The sequence below is a fragment of the Hemicordylus capensis genome, chromosome 6 (genome assembly GCF_027244095.1).
Source record: "Hemicordylus capensis ecotype Gifberg chromosome 6, rHemCap1.1.pri, whole genome shotgun sequence".
Classification (NCBI taxonomy): domain Eukaryota; kingdom Metazoa; phylum Chordata; class Lepidosauria; order Squamata; family Cordylidae; genus Hemicordylus; species Hemicordylus capensis.
In genome coordinates this window covers 75,165,591-75,182,557 of record NC_069662.1, presented here as the reverse complement: position 1 = coordinate 75,182,557, position 16,967 = coordinate 75,165,591, and the positions used below count along the sequence as shown (strand labels likewise).

Below are 16,967 nucleotides of genomic sequence, written 5' to 3'. Positions count from 1 at the left end.
TAAATCAAAAAAATCTGATTTTTTGATTTAAATCGGATTTTTTTGATTTTTATCCACCCTGCTAGTGATTTAAATCGTGATTTAAATCAGTTTGATTTAAATCAGATCCACCCTGATTGTGATGATCATGGCGTACAGCTCATGAAAACCCCATATCCACAATCCCAGAAAATTAGAATATTACATGGAACCAAGAAGACAAGGATTGTAGAATAGAACAATATCGGACCTCTGAAAAGTATACAGTGTACTGTGCTTGATTGGCCAGCAAACTCGCCTGACCTGACCCCATAGAGAATCTATGGGGCATTGCCAAGAGAAGGATGAGAGACATGAGACCAAACAATGCAGAAGAGCTGAAGGCCGCTAATGAAGCATCCTGGTCTTCCATAATACCTCATCAGTGCCACAGGCTGATAGCATCCATGCCACGCTGCATTGAGGTAGTAATTGCTGCAAAAGGGACCCAAACCAAGTACTGAATACATATGCATGCTTATACTTTTCAGAGGTCCGATATTGTTCTATTTTACAATCCTTGTCTTCTTGGTTCCATGTAATATTCTAATTTTCTGGGATTGTGGATTTGGGGTTTTCATGAGCTGTACGCCATGATCATCACAATTATAACAAATTAAGGCTTGACTTATCTCGCTTTGCATATAATGCGTCTGTCTCATATATCAGTTTCACCTTTTAATTTGCATTACTGAAATTAATGGACTTTTGCACGATATTCTAATTTTCCGAGTTTCACCTGTATACACAGAATCCCAAAGGTGGCTACACCATTGAATTTATATTGGGGTGTTAAGATACTGGCTGTTCTATTTTTAGTCCCTTTCCTTCTAATACCTAACATCAGCTTTGCCTTTTTTAAAAAACTGCTGCTGCACACTGAGTTGCCAGGTTTATTTTTGTATTGTTTCGCTTTTCTCATTGTGCCAGAGTCCCTGGCTGAGAAGAGCTTTCCCTGACTTGTCATCTCTAAAGCGGTTACGTGTTTGATGTAAAAGGTAAAAGATTTTACAGGCAGTGGAATGTTGGCAGTTTTCTGAGCTGACTTCAGTCAAAGCTCTGGATTGTAAAGCTCCAGAGAAGCACATGTGGCTAACCTGGGTGGATTCAGTTTCCTTTGTATTTTCACCAAGCGTGTTAATATAACCTGTTGTATTACTTTCTGTATTATAACAGTATTTTCTTAATATAGATTTGCCAAGTCTATTGTGCATCTGCTGTAAACCTGCAGACTCATTTTATTGGAAGCAAACATAAGGCGGTAAGATCAGTTTCTTCATCTTAAAGTATGTTTTGATTTTATGAAGTACTAGACTATAGGATTTCCAATTGGTTAAATACAATACATTTTCAAAATGAAGTCATATAGCTTCTAGAACTGCTTTTTATGGCTGTAGGTATTGGCCTATCCTGCACCCCTCCCCCATGCACGGTGTGATTGGCAGCAGGTATTAAGTTTAAGTGCATCATTCCTTCCCCTCCTTTCTTCGTGTGGAGATGTGAATATCCAAACTGTGGGATCTTCTGAATTAATTGTGTTTATTGGTTTGTCATAATTACCCAAAATATCATTGGGCTTTTTCAAGGGCAAGGTTTAATGCTCTTCCCTTGGTGCTTTTGAGGACAGATATAGTAAAATCCCCCCTGTATTTCGTCTGTGTCCTTGTGGCATGGAAGAAATTGAATCAATAATACATGTGGTTTTATACTGGAGAGTTCATCCTGGTATGCGACACAATTTGATTTTGCCCTTTTTACTGGAATATCCAGGTCACTCTGACGCTTTTTATGTAACATTGCTTTTAGCAGACAGAAGGTATCGGATCATTTATAATGCTGCTAAGTTTTGCTTTTTAGCCTCTAGGTAGCGGTGGTCTCTGACAGCAATTTGATTAGTTTTGTTCTGATGTATCCTCCCTTGATTCGGAAAGATCACCAACTATTATTAACTGTTTTCCTTCTTGCTGGCTTCTGGCCGTAATAAATATTGGATTGGGTTGTTTTGTCATAATATAAAAGTGAAGCTAGGCACATGTGATTCTACTGCATTATGTTTGTAAATACCTAGAGATAATTTATTTGGGTGGTATAGAAATAGAATAAAAGAGTTGTTGGTAGGATGAAATATGTGAGGCAATATTACCTGTCTGAACTTTAGAGAATAGGCTAGAAATCTAAATATATGTTTTAGTTTGAGCTGCTCTTCTGAAAAACAGTAACATGTTTAACTGTGGCTTCTCAGAATTAATAACTTTTCCAGAACATTTAGTGTCAGTAAAGGTGAAAATCAATAGTATAAATCCTATATATGTGTACAGTGTTAGTAATTTAAAACTTTTTCTATGGACTGGAAGAGGTTAATTTACTTAACGCTTGTTGTATTGAAGTGTAAGTAATTTATCTACGTTTTTCTGATGATACATGCACAGCCTGTAACTTGCCAAGACAAGGATACTGTTTTTCAGAAGAGCAGCTCAAACTAAAGCATATATTTAGATTGTTTTGTTTTGTTTTGGCTGCTGGTCTGGGATTAAAGTTGGCTTGGTGAATTGCAAGTTGAACAATATGCCTATTCAAAATATTGATTTGTTTCTAGTTATTTGCTTCTTCTTTGAAGAATCATTCCATATAAATATTTTAATTTCTGTCTCCCCTTCTCTCTGAAAATTTATCAAGGTTGAGAATGCTTTGAAATCCCATGGCTTTGGTAAGTATTGAAATATCACTACATATGAATGTAGATCTTTTATTACTTAGCCCAATAATTCTACTCATGGAGATACCTTGTAACTGATTGCTTAATGATAATGGGGAGCATCCATACAAATTTAACTCATGACTGTCCTATTGAAATTCATGGGACTTAAGTTAGTTATGACTAACGTGTCAATGGTTTCTGTGGTTCTTAGTCATAACTAACTTAGCCTGGATGCTACCTAATGCTAGCATTGTTGCTTCAAATTGAGGCATGAATGATGGCTTGGATTCTTGCATAGGGCTATTTCAGATAGCAGAACAAACTGTGGTTTGTTTAGTTTTCATGCAGCTTCAAGTCCCCTGAATCCTCTGTCACTACCCTAGAATAATCTAGAATATTTTTTAAAAGCATAACAATACTGATAGAGGAACTTTATCTACTGGCTACTTTTTGGCTAATCTCAAAGGAGGTAGCAAGCTTAAACATGTAGAGCTACTTTTTTTAGCCCAGTTCTAGTAATCTTTATAGGAATTGCAATTTTTAACCTAACTGGCTTAGCAGAGTGCTTCAAGGAGGATGACAACCAAGGTTGGACCTATCAGCTCAAATAAAGGTTTACTACCAGAGATATTTAATTAAATGCTTTTGTTTGACACAAAGTGCTCCTAAAATTCTCTGCAACTCAGAGAATGTTTTGCCGCTGAGGTAGGTCAAGCTGCCTTTCTTACTGCTGGGAACGTTGGCTGCTACTCCTCTTGTCTTATGATGAGGAATCAGCCACTTGCATTTCAGACTCTGGGGAATTTTGAAAGGAGTGCTAGTATGCTTCTCATATTGACAAATTCTCATATCAAATTAGGGGCCGCGTTCTGCAACTTAAACATGTTGCAGAACATGTTGCAGACAAACCCCTGCTAACTGGGCAGAGAGGCTCCTTTTACCGTGGTGGTTCTCTTTATTCAGCAGGGGGAGAGTAACTTCCCCTCTCCACCCCCAGCACAGTACCTCCAGTGACTGTTGCTGGTGTCTATCTTATATTTCGTTTTAGAATGTGAGCCCTTTGGGGACAGGGAGCCATCTTATTTATTTAATATTTCTCTGTGTAATCTGAGCCAATTTTGGAAGGGTGGTATAGAAATCGAAATAACAACAACAACTTGTTTATTGTAATGGTTAATTCTGCCATATTAAGGGCATGTCAGTATAATAAGCCATGAGTGTCTCCAAACATTTTCTTTACTGTTCTAATCTTTGTGTTTCCCCCACTTTTTTACGCATGCGTGTGTGTGTGTGATCTGCTCAGATAATACACACGATCTTGACTATCTGTATTTATATAGATCCTCTGGCTGCCACCGACTTACCTGCTGTGATTTGATAAAGAGCTGCTTGCCAGTGTTTGCTTGGGGCAGTATAGTGCTTAGGGAAGGGCGTTGCAATCTTGAGTCTGAATGCCATGGTTTGTGAGTGACCTGTTTGAAACTGAACAGCTCCCTTCTATGTCAGTACTGTAGGAGCTTTTGAAATGCATTTTGGTAAGAGTTGGTTCAGCCAGTCATTGAGGGCTAAAGCTCACAGATGCAACATAATGTGTATAGTGTAACACAGTGATTGGGGAGGTGGAGAATTTTCAGCAGAGCAGATGTGGAGATGTACTTAACCCTTCTCCTGCCTGCTACTTCCTCCCTGCAGTTCTTTCCCCCTGCTTTGATTCCAGACCCAGTTTCCATTGCTTCAGGCAAACAGAATAATTTTCTGTTTTCGTGCTTGTGTGTGATAATCTGCTAATTTGAAATGCAGACAGTAAAGATTATTATTATTGTTTTACACAGTCAGACAGGTGTTATTGACTGGTTTGTTTTATCCAGACATCGAGTCCTTCCCAAGGACCTGGGATGCCAGAATTTTATTGTCAATGTTGTTGCTGTTATAGATATCGTCGCAGAATAAGATGATGATGATGATGATGATTACATTTATATCCCGCTCTTCCTCCAAGGAGCCCAGAGTGGTGTACTACATACTTTAATTTCTCTTTCACAACAACCCTGTGAAGTAGGTTAGGCTGAGAGAGGAGTGACTGGCCCAGAGTCACCCAGCTAATTTCATGGCTGAATGGGGATTTGAACTCGGGTCTCCCCGGTCCTTGTCCAGCACTCTAACCACTACACCATGATGGCTAGATAGTTGTAGATCTGGGTCAAGATCCATAAGAATGCGTCTTATTTGTCTTATTTGTTTGTTATTTCTCTTTGTAAACCGCCCTGAGCCATTTTTGGAAGGGCGGTATAGAAATCAAATTATTATTATTATTATTAATAATGTGCCTGCGCAGGAAACACTCTCTAACATGCCGCACCTCAAGGCAACCAAGCCCTGCCTATATGCCTTCAGCGTACTATTTAAAGGCAGTCTGGGTGCCATGTTCTTTAGTTATTTCCCGACTGCTGTTGTGTGCAGTCCTCGGGCTGTCACTCCTTATCGGACTAGTTCTTCTTGAGAGGTTATCTGAGAAAGAAAAATATGAGTGGGAAATCAAAACGGGAGTGCATCACACCACTCTTTTCAAAGTGGATGTGACCTACCATAGATCTGTTTGCCACTGCAGAAAACAACATGTGCAACCGCTTTTGCTCCAGAGCGGGACAGGACCCACAATCTCTAGGGGACACCTTCCAGCTGGACTGGCAGCAAGAAATCGCTTATATGTTTCCACCTCAACCACTGATCAGCCAAGTGGTCTCCTGTCTTCTAACGGCTCCTACATCATGTATCCTGGTGACTCCATGGTGGCCAAGGCAACCATGGTTTCCACAGGCACTCAGACTATCGAGGAACCACTACCCAAAGCTACTGCAGATAGTGGATCTCTTAACGCTGGACAAAGGCAATGTACTGCATCCAGATGTTCTAACGCTCCGCCTAACAGCATGGTGGATCGACTCATGAAAAAGATCCTTCTTAACCAGAGGAAATTTTCTACCAGACACAATTACAGGAGCAAATGGCTTCGTTTTAAACTTTATGCAAGGCAACAGGGGTTTCAACCTAACCATGCCACTATCAGAGATGTGCTTCTCTACTTTACAGATCTGAAATCTGAAGGTTTAGCCAATGTGTCTCTCAAAGTGCATTTGGTAGCGTTATCCTCAAGACATCCAGGTTAAGAGGGAAAAACTCTTTTTTCATACCCAAATAGTAAGGCTTTCCTAAAGAGCCTTTTAAACCTGTACCCACCGGTTCACATACCTATTTAGCCCTGGGGTATATCTCTGGTCCTTTCATTTTTGACAGAGACCCCCTTTGAACCTATGAGTTCTGTCTCCATCAAACTAGTGACTCTGAAAATGGCTTTCCTGTTGACCATCACTACAGCCAAACGAGTAAGTGAATTAACAGCTCTAAGGATAGATTTACTGTACACTAGAATCTGTCTGGACAAAGTCTTGATGCTTATGGACCCAGATTTTCTACCAAAAATAGTATCCATCTTCCACCTCAACCAGGAACCAGCGTTCTTCAAAGATCCTTCAACTCCATTAGAACGTGCAATGCACTCCTTACATGTACGAAGAGCACTGTTGTACTACCTACATCGTACAAAGGATTTCAGGTCCACCAAACACCTATTTGTAGCTTACAAAGGCTCTTTGAATGGCTCTTGTATTGCTAGACAGAGAATGTCTAGGATGGTGGAACTCATCCTACTAACATACAATCAACAGAATGTTCAGCCACCAGAAGCAATCAAGGCCCACTCTACTCTTGCCTGCACTTCTTCAGCTGCACACCTATCAGGGATAACCTTCACGGACATCTGTAAAGCAGCAACTTGGTCCACTGAGTTACCTTTTGTCAAGCATTATGCTATAGATGTGTGCTCTGCTGTGGAGGCAAGCTTCGGGAGGAGTGTTTTGAAGCGGGTGTTACAATAGCTACTACTGCACCCTCCTCCTCTGGGTAGCTAGCTAAACAACCATTCTTGTGGATCTCTACAGATCTCATGTAACTATTGATCTGGCGGATATCCGTCGATATCCATAAGACTCTCCCGGACCACCCCTCTGTGTATATTGAGTGTGCAAGCAATTCTCCTTTGATGATAAACTCACCTGATTCCGGATGATCGTCCTCCACGGTGGTCATCCAAGAACTGAAGAACAGGGCGCCCAGACCGCCTTTAAATAGCATGCTGAAAGTGTGTAGGCGGGGCTTGGTCCCCTCAATGAGCTGCGGCATGTTACCGAGTGGGTCCTGTGCAGGTGCATTACCCATTTTTATGGATATTGATGGACTTCTATCAGATCAATAGTTACAGGTGAGCAAACTGTTTTTCTTAATAATGCATGCAATGATAGTCACAAGATTGATAGTTAAAATGTTTTTGTCACTGTTTCTGCATTTCTGGTCTACAAATGCTAAATATGCAAACAGTAATACATTCTTGCTTTATGTATGTGATGCTTTCTTGAAATGATATCTATCTGTCATAAGCACATGTACTGGCGAATAGGTTTAACCTTAATCAACACATATAAATGTTCTCCAGATTGGCATTTTTGGCTTCTGAAGATGCTACTATAGATGTCTCTGACTTTCTTTTGCAGTTAAAGCTCTGGGTGCTTCAGGGGAGCCAATTACTAGACTACCAGAAAGTCTTCCTGATTGTGGTAAGTGCATTTTTTTAACTGGCAATCTCTACTATTATTTCTGCTTCCTTATGGAAATAAGAGATTCTGCCTTAAATCAATGACTGCTCTGCTAATTTAGTGGAGATGGTTTGTGTTAATGTGATGGTGATAGCTTGTGTGTATTTAATGGTTTACACTTGCAAATTACACTTAATGCACTGGACCCTAGCGTCAATTCTCTGGTCCATGCATAGCTCTATTCTATGCATATTTATTTGGAAGTTACTTTTACTGCCTTTGTTGGGGTTTGTTTTCAACTGAACTACGTCCAATTGAATTTAGTGTTGCTTACTTCTGAATAAATATAGAAAGGGTTCAGGGTGTACATTTGCAATCTTAAGAATGCTTGGAAACAAATCCTAGTGAATCACACATCTATATCTCACTCTTCCTCCAAAGAGCTCAGAATGGTTGTGCATGGGGTTGCCATTTTCTTTGCAGCATTCCTGTGAGGCAAGCTAGGCTAAGATAATTTTTTGTCTAAGGATATCTAGTGAGGTTTATGTTTTAGCGGTTTTTGAATCGAAGTCTCCCACAATTCAGTATTCTGTTGGCTATATTGCACAGTAAAGTGAATGAATGAGATTTCAGGTAAGCATGGTTAGGATTGGAGTATATGTTTTACAAGTTTGAACACCATAAATGATAAACATCAGAAATAACCAGTATGAGACATACAGTTTCCTGTAGTTGTGGAAATTCAGTGACAAAAAGGGGGGAAAGACATAGTGCATTTATATGCAAATTCAGCCCAGTACATAGACATGACCTTCTGCCCCATAAACTATGCTCAGTGTTCAAAGTTTTGTATGCATTAGTTTTTCTCTGCATTCTTTAGTTTTATCAGAAGAAATGTAAACATTTTGGTAACAGAATCAGGTTGTAGTGTTGCTTGCTATTCATCAAGGTAAATCATTAATAGAAAGAAAAGCACACAAACCTTGAAGCATATATATCTATGTAAACACTAATTCAACATTTAATAACACTAAAATATATATTAAGATATTGTACAAGGAAAATTGGTGATAGGTGTAAAAAAAATTGTAGCTAGATTCGTATTAGATATGGACTTATTTTGGGTGACTTGGTCACTTCCCCCACCTTTCAGATTATTACCTCCTGATTCCAAGGTACAGAAAGCATGTATCTGTCTGTGAGAACAGGAAGTGTACAAGCTGTACTCAACAGTGTATGCTTTCACTCAAAATAACTGAAATCAAAACGAACACAGCACTGGTGCTCTAATGCAGTGTGTGCATTACACGTGAAGAACCATGTTGTTGATCTCACGTTGCCCATGAAACCCACTGTGCCTCTGGAAAATAGGACCTGAGGACCACTGTTCCTTCTAAGGTGTGTGCACGTGCACACACTCAAAACTTTTGGGATGTCCACTTAGTTCATTTTAGATCTCGCTCAGGTTGAATCAGGAATGCCCTGCTCTAAATGTTGTGTGCACACACTGCCTTGATACTGCCACCCAGAACAAAACTGATGAAAACAGAGATGAAAAAAATTAGAGGGACCACTGCTGAGGACTGTGTGACTCTCAGGAATATATTTTTCGGAGGCACAGAGGGAAAGAGAGTTTGACAAAAGTTGTTCCTGCCATATAATATTTATGCAACATTAGGGCACCAACACTGCGATAGTCCAGAGGTTGGCCATCATTTTTGTACTAGTTGCATTCATGAACTGTCTTTTTTACATACTCATACTCATAAACCTTTACATATTCCCCACCTCGCTTTCAATCTTTGACAGTACTGTCTCTGAGTAAGAGGCATAATTTCACAACCTGTGTTAATAACTTCCAGATTTTCTGTTTCTGACTTAGAGCTGTGTGCTTCTCTTCTCCATTTTCTTTGAATGAGACTGATTTCAGTTCTAGTTTCCTTTTTACAGCTCCCTTACCAATCACCTGATTTCTGCCTCCTTCAAGATCTAGTGCTAGCAGCTGGGTCAGTCACTAGCCACCTTGCCAAATGTTGCAGTCTCTTTGGCTTTCATAAAACTATTTAGAAACACAAAACCATTATGCCACACAAATAACTATAAAGTGTATTTATTTATTTTATTTTTACATTTATATTCTGTCCTTCAGAGGAGCCCAGAGTGGTTTACATGGTTATGTTTATTCTCACAATAACCCTGTGAGGTACATTGGGCTGAGAGATAACTAACTGGCCTAGAATCACCCAGTGAATTACATGGGTGAATAGGGATTTGAACTCCGGTCTCTTTGGGCCTAGTCCAACACTTTAAACACCACACCAGCTCTCATAGTCCTATAATTCAGTACAGGCTACTAGCAATAGTCTTGTAATTGGTGGTGAAATATAGAAGACTGACTAGTTTCTTTTGGCCAGCACATAGGGCAAGCTTAAACCAAACAGGAACCTGCTTCTATTACTATGGAAGTCTGATTCCATTACTTTGGGAGGAACATTAAAACATAAAACCAATGCAAATATTATGGCAAGTAAGGTCATAAAAACTGTCTTTGCTTACAGTGATCTTTGCTTACAGTGATTTTTCTTGGTAGTGATTTCTCTTTTAAAAAAATGTTAAACACTTTTATGGTAACGGAATCAGGATTAATTATCTATGCTTTGTGAACTGCTCACCCCAGTTCAGTTTTTTTTAAACTTGCCAATGGATGAAAATGAATCCATCATACACATTTAGGGTAACTTACTTAGTTCTCTTTGCTATCCATATTTTAGCAAGTGTTTTTGTGTGTGTCAGCAATTCATGCTGCATTTTTGTCAGACATTTCCTGGCCAATATTCTGGCCAAGGCACAGATAAAATTGCATAAATTATTGATCTTCAGACATTTCTCTATGAAATGACACCAACTTTGGTCAGCTAATACCATTTTTAATTTTTCACCCTTGTGTCCCTGTTTTAATGGAATTGCCTCACAGTGTGTGAGTATCAGGTTGGCTACTAAATGAGCATGTCTCTTTCTGTGATGCATGGAACATGGACTTATGCATCTCCATAATGTTTAAAATGTTTGTTTTACAGTTCAAACTGAGCCTGTAAAGGCTCGAGGAAAAAATCTGCAAGAACAACTTGATTCATGTAAAGATACTGAACCTGCTCTTGGTGAGTTTTTGACATCTGGATTAATTGAGGAGAAGAATTCAGATGTTTGAATTTATGAATAGAATCTAGCTATTATCATGTTTTATCTATTTGGTAGTGAGTTCCACTGATTCCAGTGGAGCTTACAAGTAGGTATTTATAGGATTGCAGCGTAAGTGTTGAGCTTAAGTGGTGTTGACCCTTGCATCCAATGCGTGGGTCAAACTCAGACAAAGAGTCTGGAGCGTCAAATTGATCAGGGCTCTATTCCTGTTGGTTTCCATTTGGGCAACAAGTTCTGAGTTTCAACCTTGCCAGATATCTAAACCAGATAACCGTGCCGAAATATTGCAGAGCTTTGACACAGGCATGATGCAATGTCTTGCAATCAGCAGTCCTGGAAGGGAGATATCAAAAAAATTCCCTACAAAGAATGTACTTCTCTCTGCAAATCAGGAGATATTAAAACAATGACTCATGTGCTCCTTTATTGTCAATTTTACCTAGATATACAGCGTAAACACATAACCCCTTTTATTAGCTCCCATTTGGGTTGTACAGATTATTTTTATCTATTTTATCTTTTAACTGATCAGAATGACCTGAGGTCTTATACTGTGGCTAAGTTCTGTTTAATAGCCAGTAAAATCCACCAGGAGCTCATTAAGAATAACTGTTAATTGATCTTTAACTATTTGCTTAACTACTGTATCATAAACCTGTAGGTTATGAAGATGTTTTTGGGGTTTTTTTGGTTGGGCTTCTGTTTGTAAATTGTGCTGGTCTGTGGTTGTAATAAAGGAATTGAATTGAATTGAATTGGAGCTTCCAAAACTAAATGTAGGCTGTAACTTGTCTGGCAATTAGGAGACATTTTTGACAGTTACAGTAGTAAAAGTTAATTTGGAGCTAAGGTGGGAGAGTGATCTTTGGGAATGCATTATTGTTTTGGGAGTCCACCTTAAGCCACCTAAAAGGCTGAATTTTCACTAAGCTGGTAAATCTGTGTTTGTGCAGTTTAACTCCAGGGTGCGAATGAGGACTCACATGAGTGAATGCTCCTCCATACAAACAATTCAATGTGTGTAGATGTCTTAACTGTCAGGGAGGATGATGGCTTAGAATCATTCCCCCTCCTAACATCTAGCTTTTTATGTGCAGAGAATTTGTTGTGTATGGAGGAATATCTACTCATGTCAGTCCTCATCTGAAATCAGGATTGGTATAGCCCAGGCAGAAGTTCTCAGGGAGAACAATGCCAAAGAGGTCTTGTTGTTGGACGACTTGTGCCAATAAGCACAAGAAAATTCTAAAAGTCTGGCTATTTTCTTAATGAGAGTCATTGTTCATTTCCATAAGAAGAAATGTATTTTAAAATAGTTTGGAACAATAGATCTCGCGGCGGGAGGTGGGGGCGTGGAGAAGACGATGGCGACAGGCGGGCAGCAGAGAGGGCAGCTCAGTCTCCCTCTCCGGCCGCCTACTGGCCACAAGACAGGAGCACCAGAGGTAGGAGCGCTGGGGTGGGGACAATGGGGTGGGGGAATGGGTAAGAACTAGAGGCGCAGAAGCTCTGCACCCGGCCCAGCTAGTATAGATTATTTTAATAAATGTTGTTCTTTCAAAATACTTGTGCCTCAAAATACAGGTCTCCAATATATAACTGAATACGTGTCAGAAGAAAGCTCACTTTATGAATGTAGTCTGTGTGGGTGTCAATCAGGACTAACAAACATGTTTATGCATGTTTTGGGTATTAAACATAGACTGGCATATCTGGTGAGTAGTAATTTTTTTTTAGTTTTAAATAGTAATGTTTGATGTATTTGACCAGCGTATCTCTAGGTGTTACATTAAGAATGCTTCATCTGACATTTTATCTTGAAGGAAAAATAATGGCTGCACACTGTTGGATCATATTATAATGTATTTTTTGCCTTTCCCCCCTGTAAATAATTCAGAAACGCAGATTGTCCATTATAAGCAGCAAATACAACAGGAAGAATCCAGACTAGCATTGAACTAGTGTAGCACAAGAAAATAAATGTCTGTAAGTGGTTTGAGCTGCTCTGCCGCATTGCACAACCACTAGCAGAAGACTTGCTCTGAGACATATCAAGATTCTGTGAGAGGCAGTACAACTTTGTCTGTTAGCATGGGAAGTCACATTTGTGACTTCACTGCTAACAAATCACTGTTGTATAATATGCTCATTTTTCCATCTCTGTTGGCTAAAATGTTGACTTATAAAACTCATAACTTGAAAAGTATGAAGCAGATGTTCACTGAACCAACCAAAGGGACAACCCAGCAGCACTCCTGAACGTCTGAAAACCTCCAGAATGTCAGTTTTAATGTATGTTCTTTTTACTGGCAAAATAAGATGCATGGGGAAGGGGAGTCTCTCACTCCTCCAGCCACTGTTTTTAAACTACTATAAAAACATAATTTTTCTGAAAATTGATCAGCTGGCAAATCTTGCTAAGAAAATTTTCTGAAGCAAATTTTATATTAATAAGCCAAATCATGCCTGTTTTATAAGAAGTAGTTTTCATTATAGAACCACCTGTGCAGCTCTATAATTTCTAGTAATGCCAACAAAAACAGTCCACATGTATAAACAGTTAAAAAACACACACACCATCATCACTTACATGGCACAGTAACCCATGATGGAATATATATGCTGTCTACACGCCAATACAGTTTTGAGAGTTAAGCACAGAATAATAATAGTGACCAAGATTCAAAGGGTCATGTATGATCTACTGCAAGTACACAGTGGTTTTTCTCCCACCTCCCCCCGCCTGAAGACTTGGAGGATTGCTGCAGTAAATGGAAATGAGTAACTTCCCCTTACCCTGCCACCCCATTGATGCATGCATAGTCCTTTTTGGTTCCTAGACATTGTATATAGCTTTTTGAGATCCGCTTTTTGACAGTAACATAGATAATTAGCTTATTGGTGTTGCTGCAAGGATGCTCATGGGCACAGGTCACTTCATGAGTGTCACACCCATCCTTTGGCAGCTTCATTGGTTACCAGTCCACTCCCAGGATAGATTCAAGGTGCTGTTCTTGACCTTAGAAGCTCTACACGGCTTGGGGCCAGGGAACATGTTGGACTGCATTCGCCTATGAACCTGCCAGGGCCCTCCTCTCATCATCTCAGGCTCTGCTTATGGCCACGCCACTAACGGAGATCAAGTTTGCGGGGACTAGAGACAGGGCCTTTTCAGTGGTGGCCCCTTGGCTTTGGAACACCCCTCTGAAGAGCTTCGCCATGATCTCCACCAATGTTTTTAAATAACAACTAAAAACGTATCTTTTTAAAGAGGCTTTTAAATGCTCCATCTTTGGTTATATCTGGTAGATCTGGATTGTGATCCATTGTAACCATAAGGAATGGGTTCTGCGCCTGCGCAGGGACCTTGCAGGCTGATTGATTAGCTCCTCTCGACGCCCCACCCGCCTACACGTGCTGTGCTGAGTCCGTTAGAATTGGCAGTTGGGGCGCTTCTTTTCCAGTTTCTCTTTGACCGCCTAAGCGATCACACCTCGTAGCTGTTGCTCCTCGATTCAGAAATTATTTGAACTTTGGCTTGAACTCGGATTGGACTTGTTTACGACTTTACTCTAAACGGACTAACTGGTTGACAGATCATTTGCTTATCGGTTGACCTTGGAACGGAATTTGAACGGAGTTTGCTTATTCTGAACGGACAGGCCTGTTGAAAGATCGTTTGCCTTCGTGTTTTGACTCGGAACGAATTGTGGACTGTGCTTGCTCTATGGACTACTGGATTTGGTGAGAGATATTAGGCAATGGAGGTGAAGAAAACCTTTAAAAGGTGTATAAAATGCCGAGCCAAACTGCCTTCTACAGATTACCATGATGTGTGTTTGCTGTGCCTAGGAGAGGATCACAATACTACAACTTGTAAAGTTTGTTGCTCATTCTCGAAGCAAACTAGGCAGAATACGGCATTACGCCTCTGAGCGGCTTTGTGTGATGAGGCCCTCCACCTGCCGACACCTCAGCCGAGTGGTTCGCTGGACTCCCCTTCGATGTCGGGCACTCGAATGACATCGAGCGCGCAGTCGACATTGGGCTCCCCGGGGCCGGGTAACGGCGGAACTGCACGACAGCAGTCTAAAACCGCGTTATCTAGTGCTGCAAAGACGACTGAAGAGATTTTCAAGAAACCCAAGGAAGTTTCAAAGGAAAGAAAACACAAGGATCGAGATTACCGTCTGAAGGGAGAAGCTAAGGGCTTGGATACGCAAAAGTTACAGGCGCATCGCACCCCTTCGCCAGTGTCAGCGCAGGCTTTCGATGGCGACTCGGATGAGTCTGCCTCGACTTCGACATAAACTACGGCATTGGCAGGGATTCCGGTGTCAACGTCAACAGCACAAACCTCAACATGGACGGCACAGACGCCAGGGTTGGCGATGACATCGACGTTGGAGATTCACCTCCCTCTTTCGACATCGATGTTGACATCGGTCTCGACGCAGCCGCTGTTCTCAATCCCGCCGTCAACGTTGACAATGCCTGAGCAGATTTTCGGTGGACCCTTGACGTCTACTTCGACATTGAATGTAGCTATGGGAAGGAGGATTCCTCAGCCACTGTCTCCAGTGCATACCCCTTTTCAGTCCTCTTCAACACCAAGAACACCAGGTATAACTGCACAGGATGGAGGTCTTCGTGAGCTAATGGATTCGGCTTTGAGCACTCCTTCAGGGTCAACCTTCCAGGGGTTCCTGAGCGTGGGACTGGATGAGGATCGTGATGAAGGGGATCCGGTGAGGTTGCCTAGTATCCCATCTTACTCACCTGTGTGTGTCCAGGAAACAGGAGTGGGGCGCCTGCCCCGATGTTGTTACAGGGGCAACCCTCAGTCCAGCCTACCCACCGCTGCAGTTTTCGCTACACTTTGCCAGCAGACTATGCAGATTACTTGCGCTGGAAGACTTTGCAGGGGCGCTCTGCTACACAACCAGTGTCACTATCTCAAGCCCCCATTCCTCAACTGTTGCCAGGACCATCTGTTCAGACACAACCTGAACCAGTGATTCAGCCACATCCTGAACCAGTCATTCAGTCTCATCATCCATTCATTCAGGCACAACCTGGACCAGTGTTTCAGCTGCATCCTGAACCAGTCATTCAGTTTCATCATCCATTCATTCAGGCACAACCTGGACCAGTGTTTCAGCTGCATCCTGAACCAGTCATTCAGACTCAACTACCAGTTATTCCACCACAGCCACCAGCGGTGCAACCGCCACAGATTCAAGCACCGGTTTGGCATGCCTCAGTTAAACCTGGTGGGAAGAGAAAGCAGAAGTCGACCCTTCTGCCGTCAGAGCCACCTTCCTCCTCAGGTGATGCTAGCATAGAAGATGATTCTGGATCAAGCTCGGAATCTGACGACGTCAGTTGACGGTCAGACCACCACCCCCTTGGATGTTCCGCCTAGGCTCTCTACTTCGCCAACGGAAGAGTTAAAGGCTTATCACGCCCTGATAAGGGATATAGCGGAGGTGCTTGGAATGGAGCTAAAGTCGTCTGATACAGATGTTGCGGACCCAGTGTACAATATGATGCGGAAATCTAGATCTTCTCACCCGGTTGCAAATACCATGATTCCAGCGATCAGCAAAGCAGCTAAGATGGCATGGGAGGTTGTGAATGTCATGACTCCGACTTCTAAATGTTTAGAAAACCTATACAGTATCAGTGAGGAGGAAAATACTTACCTGCTGTGCCATCCAGTGCCCAACTCGTTGGTCGTGAACTGCACCTCTGTGTCCAAGAGTGGTTGCCGCCATACAACACCTGCGGATAAGGAAGGGCGGAAGATAGATGTTATGGGACAAAAGATTTATAGTACAGCTAGCCTGGCTGTTCGAATTGCCAACTATGCGGCCTGCATGGCTCGTTATAACCATCTTTTGTGGGATGCCCTGTTGCAGGACTCCACTTCTATGACACCGGAAGAGTTCCAGTGGAAATTTAACGACACCTATGAGAGAACCACAGCGGTGACAAGGCAACAATTGAGTGCCTTCAAACATCTCGCAGAAACGGAGTCTTGTACAATGGTTACAGCAGTAGGCATGCGCAGGCATGCTTGGCTCCGTTCTGCTACTCTCCAGCCTGACATGAAGGACAGGGTAGAATCTCTGTCATTTGATGGAAAGGGCTTGTTCCATGAGGATACGGATACGTTTATAGAGACTTTAAAGAACTCAAAGTTTACAGCCCGTACTTTTATGGCACCCTCAGGTGGGGCCAGTACTACATCTAGAAATCGAAATTATTCTCGGCAGAGACCCAGTAGATTTCAGGACAGGAAGGATTATAAGAGACAATACCGGCCCTATCAGCGCAATAGGGCGTATAACCAGAAAGCAAAAGGGAAAACAGTATGACAACACGACAAGGACACTTCC

General features: G+C 41.5%; 1 protein-coding gene across 9 annotated transcripts in view; it reads left to right on the top strand.

Annotated features, from left to right (window-relative positions):
- The window catches only part of LOC128329291 (uncharacterized), a 49,968-nt gene that overhangs the window by 7,037 nt on the left and 25,964 nt on the right, over positions 1-16,967 (top strand). For all 9 annotated transcript variants that reach the window (XR_008309608.1, XM_053260194.1, XM_053260186.1 and 6 more), the window contains 5 exons: positions 1,211-1,279; positions 2,695-2,725; positions 7,324-7,386; positions 10,443-10,523; positions 12,151-12,281. Coding sequence is in view for 8 of the 9 variants with exons in the window: in XM_053260194.1 (XP_053116169.1) it covers positions 1,211-1,279; positions 2,695-2,725; positions 7,324-7,386; positions 10,443-10,523; positions 12,151-12,281 (375 nt within the window). In the remaining variant the exon portion in view is untranslated. The remainder of the gene's footprint in view (positions 1-1,210; positions 1,280-2,694; positions 2,726-7,323; positions 7,387-10,442; positions 10,524-12,150; positions 12,282-16,967) is intronic.